Genomic DNA, 25,685 nt, shown 5'->3' with positions numbered 1-25,685 from the left:
TTCCAACTCATGGCGACCTCATGTGTGTCAAGAGTAGAACTGTGCTCCATAAGGTTTTCAGTGGCTGATTTTTCAGAAGTAGATCACCAGGCCTTTCTTCTGACATGCCAAGTGTGTTAACCATTTTGCACCACCCAGGGATTCCACAATGACTTAAACAGAAAAACCAAACTGTTTGCCATCAAGTGGATTCCGGCTCATAGCAACCCTATAAGACAGAGTAGAACTGCCCCACAATGTTTCCAAGGAGTGGCTGGTGGATTCAAACTGCCAGCCTCTTGGTTAGCAGCCGAACACTTAACCGCTGAGCTTAGATTCCTAAAGAGAAAAAAGGAGATGGTGAGGATAATCCCAAAAGTTATTTTTAAAATTGAATAACTGTTTACATTTTTTTTTAAACAAAGTAACCCTTAAGAGAATGGACATGATGGACTAACTCCATCTCCACTAAAGAAAAATCAAAAGAAAAATGCCAAAGTATATGAAGGGTTTAGTTTAGGTGTAAAAAATCTTCCTGAATAGTCGGAGCTATTAATGATTAAAATGGGTTTGTGAATAACTTAGGGAATTGACATCTCAGGAGGCCTGAGGTGGCTTTTTAAACAGCCTAAGCATTAATCTCCCTGGATTTATTTCATTATGATCTTATTTAAAAGCCTGAGAGGACCAGGCCAGTCTAGAACCTTGCTACTCAAAGTGTGGTCTGCACAGCCCAGGAACTGTTTAGAATTCCAGAATCTCAGGCCCTACCCCAGACCTCCAGAATCAGAAACTGCATCTTAACAAGGTCCTCAAGATGATTCACATACACATTGAAGTTGAGAAACACGCATCTGGAGTGATGTCATTTTTTCTGTCATTTATTGATACAGTTAGCTACTGTCCCCTCCCCAGCCAAAATTTCATAATTCCAGCCCAAATCTTAAATGCTTACAGGTTATAATGAGGATGAGGTGGGGTAGGAGACAACAATAGTAATAATTTGAGAAATGTTATTACATTGAAATCTAAGAAACAAAAAAGTAGTTAAAAATTAAGAAACAAAGTACGTGAATGAGAAGTGTGGAAAAAAAAGGAGCTTGGATTCTATATTTGGCAGAGCTGAAGAACCGTTCCACCAGACTAATTCTCATGACTGGGCTGCATCCTGCTCCATTGGACCAACCATAATTGAAATCAGGGCTTCCAACCCGGTTCATTCTGGTTAGCACCCCTGCTGAGAATTTGCATTTCCACCTCCAGATATACTGAATCTGAATCTACAATTTAACAGGATCCCCAGGTGATTCTTATTTATAACTTCCTGGGAACTTGTTAGAAATGCAAATTCTCAGCAGGGGGTTGAACCAGACTGGTTCAAAGCCTTTACTGAAATGAACAACCGGGGACCCTTTGAGGGCTAGAATTATTGGACCATGGATCTCCTTGGGTTTTAAATGACTAGTGGACCAGCAGGTGTTAGCGCAGGAGCCAGTCTTGTACAGTGGTTAAGCGCTCAGCCTCTGGGGTCAATCTGCTTGGGTTCTAAGCCTGTTTCTTTCACTGTTTGATCTTGGGCAGTTGTGTGCCTGTTATGAGACCCAATTTTCTCATCCGTAAAGTCAGGCTAATAGTGCCTGCCTTCTAGGGTTGTTGTGAGAATTAGATGAGATAGTCTATATGTATACAGTGAATTAGATGAGGTAGTCTATATATATAGAGTGAATTAGTTGAGATAGTCTATATATATAAAGTGCTTAGCACAACTAGTGCTCAAAAATGTCAGTTGTTAAAATACTTTTTAAATCATTATCACTATATTTCTCATAAATGTCTCTAAAGGAAGCAGTGGGTATTTTTATTTATTCTTTTATTATTTCATTATAATAGTATTTAAACTATATTGTTGTTGTTGATGTTAGGTGCTGTCAAGTCAGTTCTGACTCATAGTGACCCTATGTACAGTAGAACGAAACACTACCTGGTCCTGCACCATCCTCTCAATCATTGTTATGCTTGAGCCCATTGCTGCAGCCACTGTGTCAATCCGTCTCGTTGAGGGTCTTCCTCTTTTTCTATATTGCTTATATATTATAGCTCCACGTGGAGTGATTCTGAGTCACAATCTCTTAGAGTCTAGGGTGACTAGACAACCTGATTTGGCCGAAACATTCCCAGTTTATGGCAGTTTGAATTGTATAGGTAAATGCCCCAGCAAAAATCTTGAGGCCAACTCTGCTCTGAGGCTAGGGGGGGCCCTGCACAGAGCTGTGGACTGTTAACTTAACCAGGTACATTGTAAATTACCACATTTAAGCATCAACCTACACTCACAAAGTAATCTTCAGTGCTTAGACACCTGTCTATAATGTGGAGCAGAAAAGGCCTAGGAGATTACAGGCCCAAAGCTTAAGCTGGGGTCAATAATTAAAAAAAAAAAAAGTTGCCATCAAGTCAACTCTGACTCATGGCGACCCCATGTGTTCAGAGTAGAACTGCTCCATAGGGTTTTCAAAGCTGTAACCGTTTGGAAGCAAATCTCCAGGCCTTTCTTCTGAGGCACCTCTGGGTGAGTTCAGACCACCAACTTTTGGTTAGTAGTTGAACACTTAACTGTTTGTGCCACCCAGGGACTCCTGGGGTCAATAATAGGCCTAGAAAATTGGGGTAAGTCTTCTTAACAGTAGCTCAGAGGCTATTTCTCTGTGTTTAACAACACAGGCCCTAAAGTCAGACTGTTTGGGTTTGAATCCTGGCTCTGCCACTTGCTAGCTGTGTGACCTTGAACAGGACTTGACCTCTCTGTGCCTTGGTTTCTTCATCTGTAAAAGGGTTGTAATAATAGTATCTACCTCATGGGATTGCTGTGAAGATTAAATAATGTACTTAGCACAATACTTGGCATATAATAAGCACTCAGTAAAGGTTAACTGTTGCCATTATTATTACTATTAGTAATACAATATGCTCTTTGAGGTAAAAGAGGTACCAAAATACTTCCTTCAGATGGCTGCTAAGATGCCATTTAAATTGAAAGCATTTGGGCTCTATGCAGCCGCTGCCAGCTCTAATGAGCATTCTCCACATCCAGCTCCAACCAGACATTTGAACCTCAAGGATGAGTTTCATTTCCACCTCTATCTCCCTTTGCCTACATCTTGTTTTCTTAAGGACTATGAAGAAACGGCTTTTCAGGGTCCCCCTCAACCTTGCATTTCAGTGATCTTGCAGCTGTGCTGCAGGGAGAGCTGCTTGACTCCTTGGAAACCTGGTCTTAGATATTTCATTCAGCAGCACCCTTATTGTCTGGAAAGTACATTGGGCAATAGCATCTGGCTAAGACATACTTTGTGTGTAAAATCATTTGAGTTATATGTGAGCTGATTTTCTCCTCTCATTTTAGGAAGACAGTTTACCATGAGATTACAGCATGGGCTCTGGATCCAGAGTGCCTAGGTTCAAATCCCTGCTTTGCCATTAAGTAGCCATGTGACCTTTGGCAAATTACTTAACCTCTCTATGCCTCAGTTTCTACATCTGTAAAATGGAGACAATAATAGTACCCATATCATGGGCTTGTTATGAATTAATACCTGTAAAGCCTTTGAACGATGCCTGGCTCATAGTAAGCCCTCAATATACGTCAGCTATTATCATTATGGAAACCCTGGTGGCATAGTGGTTAAGTGCTACAGCTGCTAAAGGTAGGCAGTTCAAATCCACCAGGCGCTCCTTGGAAACTCTATGAGGCAGTTGTACTCTGTCCTATAGGGTTGCTATGAGTAGGAATCGACTCAATGGCAATGGATTTGTTTTCTTTTTTGGTTTATTATCATTATTCCAAGTATACATCTGACATATGGCTCACTAAAAGGTGAATTGTGGCTCATTTGTAAACTTAACAACAGTGGAGGATAACTAATGCAGGAGGTGAGTTTTTTCCCTGGAGAAGAACTAGACAATGGCTGGTGAAGAGAGCAGTATGTTTCTGACAGTGCTGATGACTGCCTCTGTAAATCTGGTGGCGTGTCCACGGAAATGAACTATTGGCACCACACGCCAGTGCTGCCTATTCTTCTTGCCAAGGTCTGGGGTGCATGGTGCCTGCCATTTTTATTATTTTATGTTTTAACTGAAGGAGAACTGATAAAATGGTTCTCCCCTAATCCTCTCCCCACCCTCAGGATTCCTTAAAATGGAAAAAGGAGCAATTGAGCCACAGGGAGCTGTTCCCAGGGTCACCTATTGATGGCTCAATAATTCAGCTACTTTTCTGACCCTCAGGAGGTTTCCTACTGAGCCAGCAGACTTCTGTTTGTCCTGTCTCCTCTGGCCTATCTGTTGCAATAGAAAAGGCTTTTGACGTTGATGAAAAACCAATGATACATAAGCTTCCTTGACTCCCCCCAGAGAGCTCAAATCTATACTGTCATGGATGCTGAGGCTCTTGGACGCATACCTGTCGTCAGGGTAATATCTGGCTTATTATGTTCGTTGAGTGGGGAGCAGAGCCAGGCCATCTCTGGGGTTTGGTATGGAGCTCCCTTTCATGTAATATGGTGTTCCATGCAGCTTCTGTTCAATAAAGTTAATCCACAATGATGGCAGTTCGAGAAGTTCCCTCTGGCTGGCAGTTGTCTTCCCTGCAGAGTATTTGCTTTTCTAAGCTGGTCAAATATGACTTGTTAGTTTTCATATGAAGAGAGAAACCAAAAAGAGTCAGGCCTTCTGGTTAAGGAGCACTGTTCTGCTCCAGTCATCCCAGATGAATCCAGGGATGGACCGATTAAGGGGTACTCAATGAATGCTCCTGCTGCTTCGTTTATTTTTTTCCCTCAATTAAAAAATCCTTAACAGCTGAGTGTGGAGCCTGTGAAGTCCCAGAGGAGGAGAGTCGCAAATTATGGTGTCTCCGGCATATTGACTATACCTCCTCCATAATGAGAGATACTGGGAAATGTGGACCTTACGTCCAGAGCAAGACCCTGCCCATCTGTGAGCATTGTCATTCTTAAGGAGGCAGTTCTCACTGGACCCAGCTGGCCAGCTCTGATGGGAACAAAGAAAAGGAATGGGGATGTGTGAGACATGACAGGTCACTGCTCCGCAAACTCCTCAAGGAGGCCCAGACTTGGGTTTCTGTTGTTGTTGTTAGGTGCTGTCGACTCAGTTCCAACTCATAGCGACCCTCTGTACAACAGAATGAAATGCTGCCCAGTCATGTGCCATCCTCACAATCATTGTTATGCTTGAGCCCATTGTTGCAGCCACTGTGTCAGTCCATCTCGTTGAGGGTCTTCCTCTTTTTCGCTGACTCTTCTTTACCAAGCATGATGTCCTTCTCCAGGGATTGGTCCCTCCTGACAACATGCCAAAGTATGTGAGACAAAGTCTCACCATCCTTGCTTCTAAGGAGCATTCTGGCTGTACTTCTTCCAAGACAGATTTGTTTGTTCTTATTACAGTCCATGGTATATTCAATATTCTTCACCAACACCATAATTCAAAGGCATCAATTCTTCTTCAGTTTTCCTTATTCATTGTCCAGCTTTCGCATGCATATGAGGCAATTGAAAATACCAAGGCTTGGCTGAGGCACACCTTAGTCCTCAAAGTGACATCTTTGCTTTTCAGTGCTTTGAAGAGCTATTTTGCAGATTTGCCCAATGCAATACGTCCTTTGATTTCTTGACTGCTGCTTCCATGAGTGTTGATCCAAGTGGATCCAAGTAAAATGAAATCCTACTTCAATCTTTTCTCCCTTTATCATACTGTTGCTTATTGTTCCAATTATGAAGGTTTTTGTTTTCTTTATGTTGAAGTGTAATCCATACTGAAGGCTGTGGTCTTTGATCTTCATCAGTAAGTGCTTCAAGTCCTCTTCGCTTTCAGCAAACAAAGTTGTGTCATCTGCATAGCGCAGGTTGTTAATGAGTCTTCCTCCAATCCTGATGCCTCATTCTTCTTCATATAGTCCAGCTTCTTGTATTATTTGCTCAGCATACAGATTGAGTTTATGGTATTTTTAATATGTTCTGCAAATAGAGTGTGCCTTCAGTGGCCAATAAGGTTGAGATCCTGAGAAGAGAGCACTGGTCATCATCATGGTGGGCATTTCATCAAGAGCCAGCAATACATAAAACATTATACTCAGTAGAATTAATGTCTCTTCAAAACAAGGTTGAATCCTACCCTGTGATGGCTCTCTCAATACTCCCCATGGAAACTGTTAGGAAGAGTGGTCTGAGTGAGACCATTTGTTCGTTCGTTCATTTGTTCGTTCATTTATCCATTCATTTATAAAACAAATATTTACCGAGGCCTGTTGTATGGAAACCCTGGTGGCATAATGGTTAAGAGCTATGGCTGTTAACCAATAGATCGGCAGTTTGAATCCACCAGGCACTTCTTAGAAACCCTATGGCGCAGTTCTGCCCAATCCTATGGGGCCACTATGAGTCAGAATCAACTCGATGGCAACGGGTTTTTTTTTTTTTTAATGAGAAACTCTGAAGATAAAGCTGTGAACAAAAGAGACAAAGATTCCTGCCCTCATGAAGCATACTGACTCCAGTATTTTTAAAACCCCCATGTTTTCTCCTTAATAAAACCGGTTCACAAATATGAGCTGACTCTTGAATGACAACAGCTCAAAGTTTTCTCATCCATTTAGTTCATTTGTTCTTTTATTCATCCATCCATTCATTAATTCATTAAAAATAGATTTAGCTAGGTCAAGGGGATCCAAAATCGGCATGTTCAATCCTTGCCTTCAAGCTCAGAGTCCAGTGGCAGAAGCAGCAAAGTAAATATCATAACACTACAATGAATTGACTTTTGACGGTGGCACCCAACACAACAGCAGTGTAACAAGTGACACGATAGAAACATGTACAAAAGTATTGTTGAAGCCACGATGGACTACGGGGAGTGGTAGGTAGACAATGGTGGTCAGAAAAGTTTCATAGAAGATCTGGGTCTCCAGGAACATATAGAAGTGTGTCAGATAAAAAGGGGAACTAAGAACAGTCCAGGCAGAGGAAACAGTGGCATCAATGACAAGAAGGCATGCAAGAGTACACACTATGAAGAGAATGGTTAATTATTGATTTCAGTTATATTTGTATTATCACCTCATTCTACAAAGAGTTTGAGGCAGCTTATAAGAAAGATTGCAGTAAAATAGAAAAATTATAAATGAAATAAATCAGCATCTGGAAAAATATAAATGAAAATGGCAGGTAAAGACCAGATAGGGAGGTTAATTAGTATTCACAAGTGTAGGTCATAGGATCCCATCCAGTTTCTAAAGTTGAGCTGCCCCTCTGACCAGGCAGCCAAAACAAAAAAGGGAAATCTGCTCAGTTCTATAATTTGCATTTTCCATGAAGAGGAAATATACCAGTCTTCAGAGAATTTGAAATTTTTCATAGCCCTTGTTACCTTTTTGTGTGTGTGGCATTTTGGGTCTGAAAGAAATTTTTCACTTGGAGTTTGATAGAGGAGTACAGACCAAGTGAGGTAGTTAATTGATCCCGGAACATAAATACTGGTTTGTAGCCCAGGACCAGTTGATACTATTACTTTCCCTAATCTGATGCAAAATGTCAGAAAGTAAGAATATAGTGATTTGTCATGAAGCTAAATTTGCTCAATTGAATGTTCTGGCCTTTATTCTGAGATTATAGACTTCCTATATTTTTGCCTTTAAAAAATATTCTGCCTTTTATGAGCTGCATGAATGACGATAGTATATTGGTTAGTTTCTTTTTGTTGTTGTTGGTCTCTATGTCTTTCCTTGACAAATTAAGAGGTTGGCAACCTTAAATATATGTATGTATGTAGTTTATTTTATTCATCTCTAAAATCCAGACATTTGAGGACCACCGATGTAGTGGGAAGTGTCTCATTAATGTCCCTCCAAAGCTGCATGAGAGTTGAGGGCATGACCCTGAACTTGTCAAATGTTCTAAGAAGGTAAGAACACAGTGCAAATAAATAGGAAGGAGTAGAGGGAAGATGAGCTGGAAAGGTAGACATTTACAAAAACTCCTGCTAAAGTAATAAAACTCCTTTGGTGGAAATGTGAGATCAAAGTCAGATTTTGGGGGAAGAGCTTTTCTGAACTGAAATTATGCTACGTAACCTGTTCAAGCCCAGTCTGCTACCTTGTTTGTTATTGTCCATTAGCCAGGCCTTGCCTCAACTTTCCAGCTGGGCTGAAACAAGTATTCAGAAACTATTCTGGAGCAGGACAGATGTTGGTAGAATTTGAGAGTCATAGTGCAAAACATTGGGAATTTGTGATCTGTTTCCAGAGAGCTGGTGATAAGGCCAGGATCATCTCACAGCTCAGCCAGGCTACCTTTCTTTTTATTTTTATTGTTATAGTTTAAGTGAAAGTTTACAATTCAAGTTAGTCTCTCATACAAAAGTTTATACATACATTGTTCTGTGACCTTAATTGCTCTCCCTATACTGTGACAGCACAGTCCTCCTTTCCACCCCTGATTTCCCAGGTCTATTCAACCAGCTCCTAACCCTCTCTGCTGTCCCATCTCACCTTTGGACAGAAGCTGCCCGTTTAGTCTCTTGTATCTACTTGAGCTAAGAGGCACACTCCTCACGAGTATCGCGTTATGTCCCACAGTCCAGTCCAATCCCTGTCTGAAGAGCTGGCCTCATAAATTGTTTTAGTTTTGGGTTGATAAGAGAGTCCGGGAGCCATGGTTTCCGGGGTTCCTCCCGTCTCAGTCAGACCATTATGTCTGGTCTTTTTACCAGAATTTGAGTTCTACATCCCATCCTTCCCCTGCTCCATCAGGGACTCTCTGCTGTGTTCCCTGTCGGGGTGGTCATTGGTGGTAGCTGGGCACCATCTAGTTCTTCTGATCTCAGGCTGATGAAGTCTCTGGTCTATGTGGCCGTTTCTGCCTCTAGGGCTAATACTTTACTTGTGTGTTTGGTGTTCTTCTTTCTCCTTTACTCCAGGTTGTTAGGACCAACTGATGCATTTCAGATGGCCGCTTGCTAGCTTTTAAGACCCCAGACACCACTCACCAAAGTAGGATGCAGAATATTTTCTTAATAAACTTTGTTATGCCAATTGACCTGGATGTCCCCTGAAAGCATGGTCCCCAGACCCTGCCCCTGCTGCTCTGTCCCTTGAAGTAGTTGGTTGTATTCAGGAAACTTCTTAGCTTTGATTTAGCCCCGTTGGGCCAACTTCCCCTGTAGTGTGTGCTGTCCTTCCCTTCACCTAAGATAATTCTTGTCTACTATCTAGTTAGTGAATAACCCTCACCCTCCCTCCCCACCTTCGTAACCATCAAAGAATGTTTTCTTCTGTGTATAAACCTTTTCTTGACTTCTTATAATAGTGGTCTTATATAATATTTGTCCTTCTGTGACTGACTAAATTCACTCAGCATAATGCCTCCCAGATTCTTCCATGTTATAAGATGTTTCACGGCTTCATCGTTGTTCTTTATCATTGCATAGTATTCCATTGTGTGAATATACCTTAATTTGTTTATCCATTCATCTGCTGATGGGCATCTAGGTTGTTTCCATCTTTTTGCTATTGTGAACAGTGCCGCAGTGAACATGGGTGTGCATATATCTATTCGTGTGACAGCTCTTATTTCTCTAGGATATATTCCAAGGAGTGGGATTGCTGGATCGTATGGTACTTGTATTTCTAGCTTTTTAAGGAAGCGCCAAATCAATTTCCAAAGTGGTTGTACCATTTTACATTCCCACCAAAAGTGTATAAGTGTTCCAGTCTCTCCACAACCTCTCCAGCATTTATTAGTTTGTGTTTTTTGGATTAATGCTAGCCTTGTTGGGGTGAGATGATATCTCATTGTAGTTTTGATCTGCATTTCTCTAATGGCTAATGATCGTGAGCGTTTCTTAATGTGTCTGTTAGCCGCCTGAATATCTTCTTTGGCAAAGTGCCTGTTCATATCCTTTGCCCATTTTTTAATTGGGTTATTTGTCTTTTTGTTGTTGAGGTTCTGCAGTATCTTGTAGACTTTAGAGATTAGACACTGGTCAGATTTGTTGTAGCCAAAATTTTTTTTCCCAGTCTGTAGGTTGTCTTTTGACTCTTTTGGAGAGGTCTTGTGATGAGCATAAGTGTTTGATTTTTAGGAGCTCCCAGTTATCTAGTCTCTCTTCTGGTGCTTGTGCATTATTACTTATGGTTTGTATTGTGTTTATGCCATGTATTAGGGCTCCTAGTGTTGTCCCTATTTTTTCTTCCATGATCTTTCTTGTTTTTGATTTTATATTTAGGTCTTTGATCCATTTTGAGTTAGTTTTTGTGCATGGTGTGAGGTATGGGTCTGGTTTCAGTTTTTTGCAGATGAGTATCCAGTTATGCCAGCACCATTTGTTAAAGAGACTGTCTTTTCCCCAATTAACGGACTTTGGGCCTTTGTCAAATATCAGCTGCTCATGGGTGGATGAATTTATGTCTGGATTCTCACTTCTGTTCCACTGGTCTATGTATCTGTTGTTGTACCAGTACCAGGCTGTTTTGACTACCATGGCAGTATAATAGGTTCTAAAATCAGGTAGTGTGAGGACTCCTACTTTGTTGTTCTTTTTCAGTAATGCTTTACTTATTTGGGGCCTCTTCCCTTTCCATATGAAGTTGGTGATTTGTTTCTCCATCTCATTAAAAAATGCCGTTGGAATTTGGATCGGGATTGCATTGTATCTGTAGATCGCTTTGGGTAGAATTGACATTTTCACAATGTTGAGTCTTCCTATCCATGAGCAAGGAATGTTTTTCCACTTATGCAGGTCTCTTTTGGTTTCTTGCAGTAGTGTCTTGTAGTTTTCATTGTATAGGTCTTTTACATCTCTGGTTAGATTTATTTCTAAGTATTTTATCTCTTTGGGGGCTATTGTAAATGGTATTGATTTGATTTTGAAGTTCTCTTTTTTGGCATAGAGGAATCCACCTGATTTTTGTATGTTTATCTTGTATCTTGATACTTTGCTAAAATCTTCTATTAGTTCCAGTAATTTTCTTGTGGATTCTTTTGGGTTTTCTGTGTGTAAGATCATATCATCTGCGAATAGAGGTACTTTGAGTTCTTCCCTACCAATTTGGATGCCCTTTATTTCTTTTTCAACCCTAATTGCTCTGGCTAGAACCTCCAGCACAATGTTGAATAAGAGTGTTGATAAAGGGCATCCTTGTCTGGTTCCTGTTCTCAAGAGGAATGCTTTCAAAGTTTCTCCATTTAGGATGATGTTGGCTGTTGGCTTTGTATAAGTGCCATTAATTATGTTGAGGAATTTCCCTTCTGTTCCTATTTTGTTGAGAGTTTTTATCATGAATGAGTGTTGGACTTTGTCAGATGCCTTTTCTGCATCCATTGATAAGATCATGTGGTTCTTGTCTTTTGTTTTATTTATGTGATAGAGTCTATTGATTGTATTTCTAATGTTGAACCATCCCTGCATACCTGGTATAAAACCCACTTGATCATGGTGAATTATTTTTTTGATATGTTGCTGAATTTATTTATTTAAGTAATTTTATTTGCTTGTTTGTTTATTCATTTATTTAACAGTATTAATTGTGAAAATGACTTTAGGAGCATACCTTGGCCTTTTCCAAAATCCTTTTATATGATTTCAAATCCCTTTCAGAGATTTGAATTTCTAATATAAGAAGCAATAGCATGTATTTGTTGGCAGTACTCCTCAAGCCAGACCAGGGGCCTGGAGAAGGGAAAGAATTTCTCTGGTGTTCTATTCCCGATGTATTTTGAATTGTTGGACTTGTTTGACTTTTCAGGTTCAGGAATACTATGAATTGGAATCAACTCGATAGCAATGGGTTTGGTTTTTTTGGTTTTGCAATACTTGTATAAAGTCTGTGATTCAAAATGGTTACTTCCTTGGTTGGCATTGGAAATCCACTTCCACTGTGGTGCTTGATAGTTGAAGATAAATGAAAGAAATAATCAGTGTGATGGAGCCTTTTGAAATGTCATTTACAACCTGCCCCCCTAGCAAGGCCTGCCGGGCACTGTAGCCTATGGTAGGTACCCTTGACATACTGAATGCAAGGAAGAAGGGGAGTTGATCTACTCTGGCTTTAACCGTATGTCATGAATACATTTGCTTTTAAATGAAATGCATAAAATATTAATGTAATCATACCAACCAGCAGAGTGGAGTGCATCAGTCAGGAGTTATATTTATCCTGTGTATTTGTTTTTTGTTTGTCTCCATTTATTAGTAGACAGTACATGGAGACAGACATTTCCTTCTCAGTTGAAGTGGCAGAACTTGTTTAATGAGCTGATGTTTCTGTAATCTGTGGTAAGGTAGAGTTGTGAGTGACAGAGCTATATGAATAATAATGAGCAGACAGGCAGAACAATAAAAGGAAGACAAACATTTCAGTAGGAGGGGAAAAATACATGTGATTGTTAAGTTGGCACACAATCTAATCTGATCTTTTCCTAACGAAAGTTAGTTTGCAAATGGGTGAGATAATGTTAACAATTTCTCCAAAATATTTTGCACAAGAAATCAAATTTTCCAGACATAAATGGCATTCTTAACCACAGTGCTCTTAAATTCTACGGCATAGGACGACAGAAAGGCTGTCAGGGGCCTTAAATTCTCCAAGATCAAAAGGGAGTCCTAGACCCCTTACCTGCATAGAGCCTGATGTATAGGAGGATTATAACAAGTGTTTGTGGAATGTGGGAATGAATGCCTGAATCAGTGAATTTATCAGTGTGTGTATGTATGTTTTGAACAAAAGGATGAAAATTTACCTATCAGGAGCACCTGTCACACCAGAAGTTTTCATATCTGTTCTGTCCTTTCATCCTTTGAACTAAATGTCATTATTTATCTGTACATTTACCTGAAGGGAAATTGAGGCACAGAGATATTAAGAAATTTTCCTCAGGGTCATGTAAATACTATTGGAGGAGAGTAGAGAGCCACAGGGAGGGAAGAAATGTGTGTGTGTGCATGTGCATATGTACATGCAGACACATGCGTGTTGGGGGAGATGACATATGAGGACCCAAAGTAAACATGCTTTCAGAAAAATAAGAACTCCTCTTGGAGGAAATGTTTTTTTTTCTCCCCCGAACATTCCCAGTGTCTTGACATCTCAGGATGAGAGGCATGTGGGAGGACAGGGGACGCCCCAGCTCTCTTAGGCTAGCTCTACAGTGAGGGATGCCCATGTGCCACCTGCCTGTCCATCTGCCCACAGTCCCAGGACTTCCTCTTACTGGGCCTGTTGTGCCTGGTGTTCTGCTTCTTTGGGAACCACAAGTTCTTTCTGCTGTTCAAGTCCATCTCCTCTAACATCTTAAAGAGCCCAGGGGACATCAGGGCCACCTGGAGGCCACTTATAGCGGTTGCCCCTACGGCCTGTGTGGTGAGCAGGATGAAGTCTTTCGGGGTAGGGTCTGCTACTGCAGCTGTATCTGCATTACCAGAACTCTTTATGCAATACTTTTTTTGTTTGTACTCCACTGTGCATGGTGCTAGAGCAGAGAGCAGGGGTGAGGGTAGGGAAACGAAGTACAGCACACTTCCTTCTCTCAGAGAACTTGCATTTTGATACAGAGACAAAATGTAAATAATGAAATCAGTACCACACTTAGAGTGGGGGAGGAGAGCCTCTGCCCTGGGCCTGCACCTCAGGGGTCCCCTGCTTTGGAATGCCTACCTTAATATTTTCCAAGTCACCCTCCAGTGCCAAGGACTAGCTGGGCAGACAGTGCCATCAGGGCAGGTGCTCCAAGTCCAGACCAGGCCCTCCACGGGTTCTGGTTGCCAGAAGCCCTTTTCTCGAAATTTCCTGTGTCCCTCTAGTAAGTGGGACTGGCCAAGGCTTGCAGTGTCGTTTGAGCAAGGAGCTCCCATCCCAGACAACTCCTGTGGGCCCTGGTCCCCATTTCTCCTTTTCAGGGCACTCTGCAATCTTCTACCCACCCCTCACACACACATGCAAGGTGAGTCAAATGCCCACAGGAACTTCAGGATTCACGCCTATAGGGTCCTGGTTCCAGGAGGGTATCCTGGTAAGTAAATCACTCCATCTGGCTGGTATGGTATTTCTTTCATGGCATCATGTGAGATCGAGCCACCAGAATGGTGCTGGCATTGATTTGGAGTAAATCAAATTATGTATATAGACAGGGGCCCCACAAAAAAATTTTGTTTTGGGGGCTCCCCGCACATCCTAGAGGCATCCCTGAATGAAACAATCAGAGGGTAGTGGAAAATAAAAATTCATTGCCAATAGGTGTAGAATCAGTCATTTTTAGACACAGAATTAAGAGGGAACCAGAATTGTCTGGAAAGGCTTTTTCAAGGAGGATGGACTTAAGCCAGGTCTTGAAGCATGTGGAGAACTTGAGGAGGCTCAAATGATTCCAGACAAAGAGAACAACATGAACAAAGACACAACGAGTAGTTTTTTTATTGAGCATGTCTGTGCTATGTACATGTGCTGAGCACATGACAGTCATTATTTTGTTTACTCCTCACAGCTTCTGCAAGGTAGGTTGTATTAACCCTATTTTGAGAATGAGGAAATAGAGGTTTAAAAGGTTCTTCCAGCTAAGCAAAGTGTGGAACTAGGACCCAGGTCTGCCTGATCCCAAAAACTGTGCACTATTAACCTGATGCTGTACCACAAAGAGACAGGAACCATCATTGCGTATACAAAGGACAGCAAGGAGCCTTGTCTGAATGGAGCAGAGAGTGTAGACAAAGTAGTAGACAAAGTGCAATCATAATTATGAAAGGCCTTGGATGTCAAAATGAGATGCAGGGGCTTAAATAGGCACTGGTCAAACAGAACAAACAGCCCCATCCCAAAAGGAAAACGCACAACAATAATATAACATTTAAGACCTGGCAATGCTAAGTGCCATGATTTCTGAAATATTTTGCCTCTACCTTAGAAAGGGCTTTGGTTTGAGACTTAAAAGGTAACATTCTGCCTCCACTTGACCTTGCCTGGTGTCATATATTGTTCTCTCTCACCTCTCCTTTTTTAGACTTCGATCCTGCTCTCGGAATGATGACTGGAATTCCACCCATAACTCCAATGATGCCTGGTTTGGGAATAGTACCTCCACCAATTCCACCAGATATGCCAGTAGTGAAGGAGATCATACACTGTAAAAGCTGCACGCTCTTCCCTCCAAATCCAAGTAATGTGTTACTTGTTCTCCCCACAAGTCACAATGTTTGGATGTCTAAGAAAGCTTTCTTCCTTCTCAAAGGAATACCTGAGAGGTTCATAGATGCATGTTCAGAAGCTCCACCCAGAAAACAGAAGGGGGGGAATGTTTTCTTACTAGGCAAGGCTGAATTTTATGCACAGAACAGTAGATTTTGTGTGCTGGTTGCAGTGCAAATGAGAAAACATGTTTTCTGCTGCCATTTGGAAAGGAATTCAAGTGTGTTGGCACAGAAGGAGGCACCCAACACAAACTGCTCAACATAACGTACTGGCATTTGCAGTCTCTCCTTTTCATAACTGGCCCACATGCTGGTGATGGCAGACCTAGGGTATGGCTGAGCCTACCTGAGAGGCATATGAGAATATACAGTTGGTGCTAAGAATCCTCCACTGCTACCGGCTAGTCACATATCCCTGGAATTACTGCCATTCCAACGATGGGCTGCAGTAGACAGTGATGTGTGGATCAACTAACTGTGAGGACGAAGAGGAGCATTAAGACTAAGTCAGACTACATGCAGCCATCCAGTCATCCAGTCAGTGCAGTTCATGTGGAAATGATCTAGGGGTCTGTCTTGTCGGTAATGAATAGGCTTCTCCTTAGGCTTTCTTAAAAACATCTAGAAATACATGGTGGTCATATTTCAGTTAAAATGTAGCAGCAATAATAATTGACTCAAACTTTTTCTGGATCTGTTGGAGGTTTTATTTACTTTAAATAATCAAAGGTTACTTGTGTATGTAACCCAAGTCTCACTAAAGCTTTTTTTGCTATTCTAGTGGTGCTGGGTGGGCCCTGGTGGCACAACAGTGAAGTGCTCAGCTGCTAACCAAAAGGTTGGTGGTTCAAACCCACCCAGCGACTCTGCAGGAGAAAGATTTGGCGATCTGTTTCCTTAAAGATTACAACCTAGAAAACCCTATGGGGTAGTTCTACTCTGTCTTCATGGGGTCACTATGAATCGAAAATTGACTCAGTAGCACCTAACAGCAAAAGTGATGCGAGGTGGCATACCTAAGGGAGCTGCCAACATAGTGCTGAGAGATTAGAGCCGTTTGTTAAGGGACACATGCATGAGTTCAGGCCACAGATCAAATGAAACCTGCCTTATCAAGATAAATAAGAACCTTTGACATGTGACTTCAGACAAATATTTCATCTCCTACCTTACATAGATATCAGTTAATCATAGGATCAGTTCCTGGCAGGAACCCAAGTTCTACCTAAGTATGGCCTGCTCACAACTGAGAGGATTTTAAGGCCAGTCAGGGTTGGTTAGACAGATTATCTTGTCCTCCTTTGCTAGAAAAAAAATATTCTTAATGCTTCATTGGGCTTTTTTGAAATTGGTTGTTAGCAGGGTACTTCCTTCCAGGCCAATAAGAAATCTAGGAGGCCAGCATCTCAGAGGACCATATTAGGAGAAGAGCTAGCATGTCACAAAGAGGGATTGGAGGATAGGATGGCCCTCATAGGCCTTACTTGCCAGCTCAAATGGCCATGTCCTGAGATTTGTGTTTAGTGCCTGGGTGAATGAGAGGCACTATTGTATCCTTATCTCTTACTCTTAGTGCTACTGCCCCTACAAATGGGCAATGGACTTTCCTCCCTTTTTTCTACTGTGTTGCTTTTGGATTAGAGAAGGCTGTGCATCTCTGATACTACCTTTTTCACTTCAAAAGCCACAAAGTCAGGCATTTCCAGTGTTAAAACCTCCTGCTTATTAAAAGGTAGAATCCTGCTGATTTAATCATTCATCACATCATCAGTCTGCACTGGGCTTTCATTGTCTCAATCCAGTCTGAGCTAGCAGGATGCACACCATCTCTAACGTCTAGATAGGGTGCAGTAGATGACTTTACAGGATGTTTTGTTTCTACGTTTCCAAAGAATAGCACAGATGCCTTGTTTCTAACACATAGACCACACTGTTGAGCAGTCTTGTAAATGAATGTAGAAATAAGTGTCTTAAAGAGGCTATAACTTTTGATAGTCTCTAGTAAAAGAAACAGACAGGCATCTCTCAGATACATTTCATCTTCCCCCACCTGCAGCTATGCCCTTTCAGTTCAGAGCTGGAAGGGTCACAGAGTAAGAGGCAAACATTTTACCTTCAAGCCTCAATACTTTAGTTCTTCTTCATCATTGTGTTAAGAATGCTGACAGGGCAATTAGTGCCAGTAAAGTGGTGGCTTCTGGGAAGAAACCTGGCTTTAGAATTGAATTCAAAAATAACACTCCTGACACAGCTTAAGGTAAACTGGTGTTCTATTTCCTTTTCCAAATTTGGATTTTGTTAAAAGGGGGTGTGGATTAATTGGGTGGGGAAAACAATAATGGAGAAGCCTCCCTCATTCTGTGCTAAAAGCATGGCAAAGGTGCCATTTTGGAATGCTTTACCCTTTCTTGTTAACAGCCCCAAGACTTCAGTTTGTAAAGGTGAGACAGGAAGAGCAGGGGAAGGCGAGAAGAACAGGGACATGGTGTGACTGAACCCCTTGTCTTCTCCAGAGCCCACCAATGCTGTCTGATTAGGCCTTGATTATAAACCCCACTACTGTACTTCTGCCTGTCTCTGGTAATTTCTCTTCCACTCATTGGCCTCTGAAGTTCCTCTCAGCAATAAGGTCCTGTGATTCAGGAATGCTTACAATCTCTTTCTGCACCCATCCAATCTAAGTCAGCTTTATTAGAAAGTATCTTTATCACCAATTCCTTTCTCTCTCTCCCACCTGACACTTCATCCAAATGCATGTCACAAATACAGAACCCTGAAATTTTCCTGTGGCTCCCGTTGCTCACAAATGCAGACTTTAACTCCTGACCTCAAAAGCCTTCCACTGCTCTGCTTCATGTGACTGTCTTCAGTCCATCAATTCTACTTGCCACCTACCCACCTTTAGAGTTCAGTCAGGTTCAACTATTTCCTGACCTCACACTCTTCTCTAGCCCCGCTCCAAGCCTACCCTCTCCTGGACCACTTCCACATGGAAAGTACTGAAATTAAACCAGCGGTTAATCACTCCAGTGCATGTCCACTTAAATATTGGGTGCTAAAGCCAGTGGTCACTTCTCAGTTCTCTTCCTAATTGGCCTAAGAGCAGAATGTGACACAACTGATTACTCCTTACTCCTTGATATACTTTCTTCACTTGGCTTCCGAGACACCACATTATCGATTTTCCTCCCACCTCACTGGTTGCACCTTCTCAATCTCGTTTACCGATTACCTTCTGTTCTCCCTGACTTTTTGTCATTGGAGTGCCCCATGGCTCAGTACTTGGACTTGTTCTGTATCTATAATCATATGTTTGATTATCTTATCCAATCTCAAGACTTAAAAAACCATATATATGCCAGTGACACCCAAATTTGTACTGCTGACTCAGACGACCTGGCATCTGAATTCCAAACTCATATCTCCCTGCCTAGACATCTCAAACTTAATATGTTCAAAACTAAACTCCTAATCTTTGCCCCAAAACCTCCTCTATTAGCATACTTCCCCATTTTATTTAGTGGCAACTGCATCTTTTTATCTGCTCAGGCCAAAATTTAGGAGTCAGCTTTGCGTCCTTTGTTTCTCTCACATACCATATCTAATCTGTTAGAAAATTCTCTTGGATCTACTTTAAAATATATCCCTAGAATCCTGTGACTCTCACCATAACTACTGCTATGACCCAGTTTATAGCCACCATGATTCATTTTCTAACTGGTCTCCCTCTTTCACCCTTGCCCACTATAGTCTATTCACAACAGACTAGGCAGAGTGATCCTTTTAAAACCTAAGTCATATCATGTCACTCCTCTGCTCAAAATCCTTTAATGGCTCCCCATTTCACTCAGAATAAAGGCCGAAGTCCTTTTAATGGCATGTTATTGTATGCCATCGAGTCGATTCCAACTCATAGTGACCCCATGTGACAGGGGAGAACTGCCCCATAGGGTTTCCTAGGCTGTAATCTTTATGGGAGCAGATCACCAGCTCTTTTCTCCCGTGGAGCAGCTGGTAAGCTTAGACTGCTGACTTTCGATTAGCAGCCGAGCACTTTACCATTATGCAACCAGGGCTCCTTTTTAATGGTATACAAGGCCCAATATGATCTGCCCTCTCCTCTCCCACATTATCTCCTTGACCTAATCTCTTACTGCTCTCCTCCCCATCACTTACTCTGTTCCAGTCAACTGGCCTACATGCTATTCCTTGAACACACCAGGCACTCTTCCATCGTAGGCCTTTTTGCACTGGCTCTTCGCTCTGCGTGGAATACTCTTCCCCTAAATATCAGCGTAACTAACTCCCTCATCTCCTTCAGGTCTGTGCTTAAGTGTCACTTTCTCAGTGACCTTGACCAGCTATTTAAAATTGCAGCTTTCTCCATCACATTCCCAATCCTGCTTACCTTCTCTATTTTTTACATAATACTTACTACCTTTTAACAAGCTGTGTAATCTACCTATTACATTGTTTATAGTCTCCCTTAATAGAATGTAAACCCCACAATATTTGTTCCATTTCAAAGAAATACAATCCAACAGAATGCAGAAACTATCAAATGACATCATTAATATCACACTCAAGTAAAATTTTGCTGAAGATAATTCAAAGACAGTTGCAGCAATACATCAACAGGGAACTGCCAGAAATTCAAGCCAGCTTCAGAAGAGGATGTGGAATGAGGGATATCATTCCTGATGTGAGATGGATCTTGGCTGAAAGCAAAGACTACCAGAAAGATGTTTACCTGTGTTTATTGATCATGCAAAGGCATTCAACTGTGTGGATCATAACAAATTTATAGATAACATTGCGAAGAATGGGAAATCCAGAACACTTAATTGTGCTGATGAAGAACCTGCACATAGACCAAGAGGCAGTCGTTCGAACAGAACAAGGGGATAATGCATGGTTTAAAATCAGGAAAGGTGTGTGTCAAGGTTGTATCCTTTCACCTAATTTACTCAATCTGTATGCTGAGCGGATAATCCAAGAATCTGGACTATATGACGAAGAATGCGGCATCAGGATTGGAGAAGGACTCGTTAACAACCTGCAGTATGCAGATGATGCAACCTTGCTTGCTGAAAGTGAAGAGAACTTGAAGCGCTTAATGATGAAGATCAAAGACCACAGCCTTCAGTATGGATTACGCCTCAACATAAAGAAAACAAAAATCCTCACAACTGGATCAATAAGCAACATCATGATAAATGGAGAAAAGACTGAGGTTGTCAAGGATTTCATTTTACTTTGGTCCACAGTCAATGCCCATGGAAGCAAAAAAAAAAAAAAACACCCGTTGCCATTGAGTCACTTCCGATTCATAGCAACCCTATAGGATAGAGTAGAACTGCCCCATAAGGTTTCCAAGGAGAGGCTGGTGGATTCAAACTGCCGACTTTTTGGTTAGCAGCTGTAGCTCTTAACTACTGCGCCACCAGGGCAGCAGTCAAGAAATCAAAGGATGTGTTGCACTGGGCAAATCTGCTGCAAAAGACCTCTTTCAAGTGTTAAAAAGCAAAGATGTCACCTTGAAGGCTAAAGTGCTCCTGACCCAATCCATGGTATTTTCGGTCGCCTCCTATGCATGCGAAAGCTGGACAGTGAATAAGGAAGACTGAAGAAGAATTGATGCCTTCGAATTATAGTGTTGGTGAAGAATATTGAATATACCACGGGCTGCCAAAAGAACGAACAAATCTGTCTTGGAAGAAGTACAACCAGAATGCTCCTTAGAAGTAAGGATGGTGAGACTTTGTCTCACATACTTTGGACATGTTATCAGGAGGGACCAGTCCCTGGAGAAGGACACCATGCTTGGTAAAGTAGAGGGTCAGCGAAAAAGAGGAAGACCCTCAACGAGATGGATTGACACAGTGGCTGCAACAATGAGCTCAAACATAGCAATGATTTTGAGGATGGCGTGGGACCAGGCAGTGTGATATTCTGTTGTACATAGGGTTGCTATGAGTCAGAACTGACTTGACAGCACCTTACAACAATCACAAACCCCACAAAGGCAGGGATTTTTGTCTGTTTTGTTTACTCATGTATCCCAAACACTTAGAAAAGTGGCTGAGACGCAGTAGGTGTTCAATAAACATTTGTCAAAGGATGGAGGAAGAGAGGGAGGGAGGTAAGGAAGGATGGGTAAAAGGAGACTGAGAAGGAGGGCTCAGAGATCTGGAAGCAAACCAAGAGAGTATGGGATAATTACCAGCATATGCTGATGACTTCTAAATCTGTATTTTCAATCTATATCTCTCATCTAAGCATCAGGCACATATAGCCAACTGCCCACTAGATTTTCTAGGTGAATTTACATCAAATGTACAAAAAATGGTATTATGATATAGTAGACAAACTACCAGACAAGAAGTCAAGGGAATTGTATTGTATTGTATTTCCACTCCCATAGGAAATCTAATTCAAAATCCACCTATTAATCAGGTAGTGTGCTGGGCTGTGGGATCTTGGGCTAGCCCTATAACCTCCCTGGGTCTCAGTTTCCCCTGTCTGTAAAGTGAGGATATTGGGTTAGAGTACCTCTAGGTCTATATCCAGCTCCAAAATTATGACTCTTTCCATTAAAATCATAGCTACCGTAGTAATTATTTACCTAGGTAATAGCCCTCAAAATATATTAGGAAAAGTAAGAGCAAATTGGTAGGTGGCACACAGAGCTTTGAACCTTCAGTGGAACAGGTAGTATTGCATAATGGTTAAGCACTGAGCTCTGATGTGAGACATGCCTGGTTTCAGATCCCAGATCTTCACCACTAACTAGCCATGAGATCTTGGGTAAGTAACTTAACTTCTCTGATCTGGACTTGGCCACATCCATCCTGTTCTAAGAATTTAGTGGCTCTAACCAGACTAGAGCAGACTGAGCACCAGTCTTCTAAAGATAAATGGTGAGTACCCCATTGTCCTAGAAGCAACATCCTCTGACTCTCAGGAATCGGACATTTGGCAAAAGAAAGCTCTCTGAAAAACAGTTATGTTTTTACATTTTGTCACCGGGTAGCTATCAGAGATTTATTGTCTCAGTTGGCACCTCAGTTGGGGGTGAAAGAAGAGGGCAGTGCTCTCTCTCCAGAGAAACCACTTCAAGACGAGTCAATTTTGCCGAGATTTTTCACTGCAGTTGCTAGACCTATATGGAGAGGTTACATCTTGGAGTCTACTGTGAAATAACAGTAAATGGTGAATAGATGGTGAAACATCATCTGCTACTGTGTCCAGGCACATGGGGAAACACTTAGAAGCCAGAACATCACAAAACAGGCAGACCCCATTTTGGCTCCCAGGGCTGGGTTCTATAAAGAGAATTAGAGAAAGTAGGTAAATTGAGCATTAATAAAGATTTACCGGCCTTCTAATTATTTCCAATCAGTTGGGATTACATTATAAAAAAAAATCTGATCCCTGCTGATTGTCTAGGGGGACTTCAATCTTGGCAGTCTAATAAAATCAACTCAAAGACTTTGTACTATGTAAATTCTGGCAAACCAGCTGAGTGATCTGTGATGCTCCTTTGAAAAGCAAGATGCAAATGGTTTATAGTTCCCCTATGCTTCTCCCTGCCTTACTTCTCAAAGATCAGCTATGACTCTAATCCTATTGCTGGTTGCCCCAACACAGCTCCCCAGAGTGGATGCTTGGATATAATTAGAATGGCTAGAAGTTCTTCCTTTTCCATTACCAGAGATTAAAGTGCTTTATACTCCCAGATATCTTAAATGTGTTTACATGGAAGTTTTCTTCTCCATCCTGAGTGGTGACTGAGGTGTTACAAGAGCTTAGCACATTACCTGATTAATGGGTAGACTTTGAATTTGCTTTCCTATGGGGTTATCGTTTTGGTGCCCGGATCACTGTATTTCAGTGGGATTAGAAAATCAGTCCCAGACAACAAAGTGCTTTGGACTGTTAATTAAAGAATAGGTGCTGTCCATTAAGGAAGATAGTGCAACCCATTGCCTTGCTTGGTGGCATACACCTAAATCTCAGCAAATGCTATCAGAGAGCCTTTCTACATTTACCCAAGGAAAATAAATAAATCCCCAGCATTCTTGACATGACTCTTAGTGGATTTTGGGCCCCTTCACTTAGCAGACAGTCATTGCAGAAGAATCACAGCATCTAAATAGGGTGATGACTTCATCACAGAATTTGAAGATCCCACAAATGTAGTCAGGGGAAGGAGCGTTTGGGTTTTCGGTGTTACATGTAACTGCAGCAGTCGCCGTACATTCCTTAGAATCTCTCGATGGACCTAAAGGTAGAGCTAACTAAGCAAACTCAAAAAATATAAAAAGGTCATTCTTTGCTTTACAAAAGGATCCTTTACCATAGAATTCCCTTAAATAGCAAACTCCATAAGACTTTTATTCTAAAACAGAATTTTATTATAAAGCCTTTGATTTGAAAACATAGCTCTAACTATATGAATGCTCTTGAAAATTCCTTATCTTTGTAGTCAGTGGCAGAATTGTGTTCCGTGGTCAAAGCTGTATGTCTTCACAGCTGTAGATTCCTCTCTCCATAAGTGTTCCTCCTCCCCAACGCTAGCCTTCTCTAAAGATCTGGGTAAAGCAAGGAGCTGAGAGTTGGGAAGTCAGGTCTTAGCTATCACTCCACTCTGGACTTGTGGTAGGGCTTTAGAAAGCCCCAGACTGGGAATTAGGAAACCTGGGTTCTATAATAGCAAATAATAATAGCAATATAATGCCTGATGTTTATTGGGAACCTACCAAGTACTAGGCGCTGTACTGTATGCAATATAGACAGTATATTATGAATTATCCTTACAACCATGCTGCAAGGTAGGGAATCCCATTCCCCATTGTCATCAAGTCGATTCTGACTGATAGAGACCCTATAGGACAGAGTAGAACTGCCCCATAGAGTTTCCAAGGAGTGGGTGGTGGATTTGAACTGCCGACCTTTTGATTAGCAGCCGCAGCACTTAACCACTACGCTTCCAGGGTTTCCAAGGTAGGGAATAGTATCCTTATTTTACAAATGAAAAAAATGAGGTTCTCAGAGGTTATGTACTTTCGCCAAGGCCATACAGATAGTGAGTAACTGAGTTAAGATTAAGTCTAGGTTTACCTGTTCCAAGTTTATGCTCCTTGTCTTTTATCTGATGTGGTGACCTTGAACAGCTCAGTCTCACTCAGCTAAGGTTTTTCCCTTGGTAATATGAGAAGTGTAGACTAAATCAGCGGTTTTCAATCCTAGCTACACATTAGAATTATCTAAGAAACTTTCAAAAAGAAAAACCAATGCCCAGGCTGCACCCAGACTAATTAAATCAGACTCTCTGGGGTGGGTCCCAGGCATTGTTTGTTCGACTCCCAAGTTGATTCTAATTTGCCACCAAATTAGAAAGTGATATCTAGAATCCCTTCCAGGTCTTAAAAACTCAGAAGCATTAAGTCTCAGGCAAGTTCTGGGCCTCATCTTTCTCTTTTTGGGTAAAACTGCAACCCCTTTAGTGGCCGTGACTAAGGCATTTCAAATTCTTGCTCACTAGGTTATCTTCTCTTTTTCTCTACACCTCTCACATGGAACAAAATCCAATACAATGAACTCTTGAAATCACAGACATTTAAAAAACGAACAGAAAGTATATAAGTTCCTTGAATCCTTCTACCCCTTTTATTGACTAAATAGAGGGGAAAAGGGCACATCATGAGAAACTGATGATTCTGAGCCACACCGGTAAGACAAGACAGTGGGTAGCAAAGTGAAGAAGCTCCGAAATCAGCCGCTTGCCAACTTGGATAAGTGTCAGGTGGGGGCCTTGGCCTAATCTACAAGTGAGGCTCATTTATTTCTGCATGTGAGCTGTGATCACTGGTTGTTGAGCTCTCCAAATCTTGAGTGGGGCGAATTGTTGTTAAGAGCTGAATGAAAAGAACAGATTACACAAAATAAATCCTTGCAGATACAAAAGCAGCTCTAGAAAAACCCATGGCCATCATGCTTTGCTTTGTTGGGCTATGAACTGTAGGATTTTGTTTGGAAAATGCTTTGATACATATAAATAGCAACAAGGAGCTGGCAGATGTGACAGGCTTTGTGTATAAGATGAGTGAGTAGAAAGCATATTTTTAAGAAGAGGGAGAATCATCTCATTAAGTATGTTTTTAATGACTCTCTATGGCCAGATTTATCTCAGTTTAGTTAATGATTTCCTAGACAGCTTACTTTTCCTGCTGTCTTTCATTCCTCCTTCTAAATGCTGTGTGATTGACTCTGACCTCACCTCTTCAGCAAAGAGTTTGAGGAGGGGCTCACTGACATCAAAAAACAAAAAAAAGATTCAAAATGGATCAAAGATCTGAATATAAAGCCTAAAACTATAAAGTTCATAGAAGAAAAAATAGGACCAACACTTCAGGCCTTAATACATGGCATTAACAGGATACAGACCATAA

General features: G+C 41.4%; 1 protein-coding gene across 6 annotated transcripts in view; it reads left to right on the top strand.

Moving 5' to 3' along the window:
* ENOX2 (ecto-NOX disulfide-thiol exchanger 2) overlaps window positions 1-25,685 on the top strand; it is a 312,866-nt gene that overhangs the window by 242,640 nt on the left and 44,541 nt on the right. For all 6 annotated transcript variants that reach the window (XR_002824593.1, XM_023734304.1, XM_023734302.1 and 3 more), the window contains one exon: window positions 15,045-15,200. Coding sequence is in view for 5 of the 6 variants with exons in the window: in XM_023734304.1 (XP_023590072.1) it covers window positions 15,045-15,200 (156 nt within the window). In the remaining variant the exon portion in view is untranslated. The remainder of the gene's footprint in view (window positions 1-15,044; window positions 15,201-25,685) is intronic.

The sequence above is a fragment of the Trichechus manatus genome, unplaced genomic scaffold (genome assembly GCF_000243295.1).
Source record: "Trichechus manatus latirostris isolate Lorelei unplaced genomic scaffold, TriManLat1.0 scaffold00066, whole genome shotgun sequence".
NCBI classification, from domain to species: Eukaryota; Metazoa; Chordata; class Mammalia; order Sirenia; family Trichechidae; genus Trichechus; species Trichechus manatus.
The sequence above is the reverse complement of the archived record's forward strand: the minus strand, read 5'-3'. Positions and strand labels throughout refer to the sequence as shown.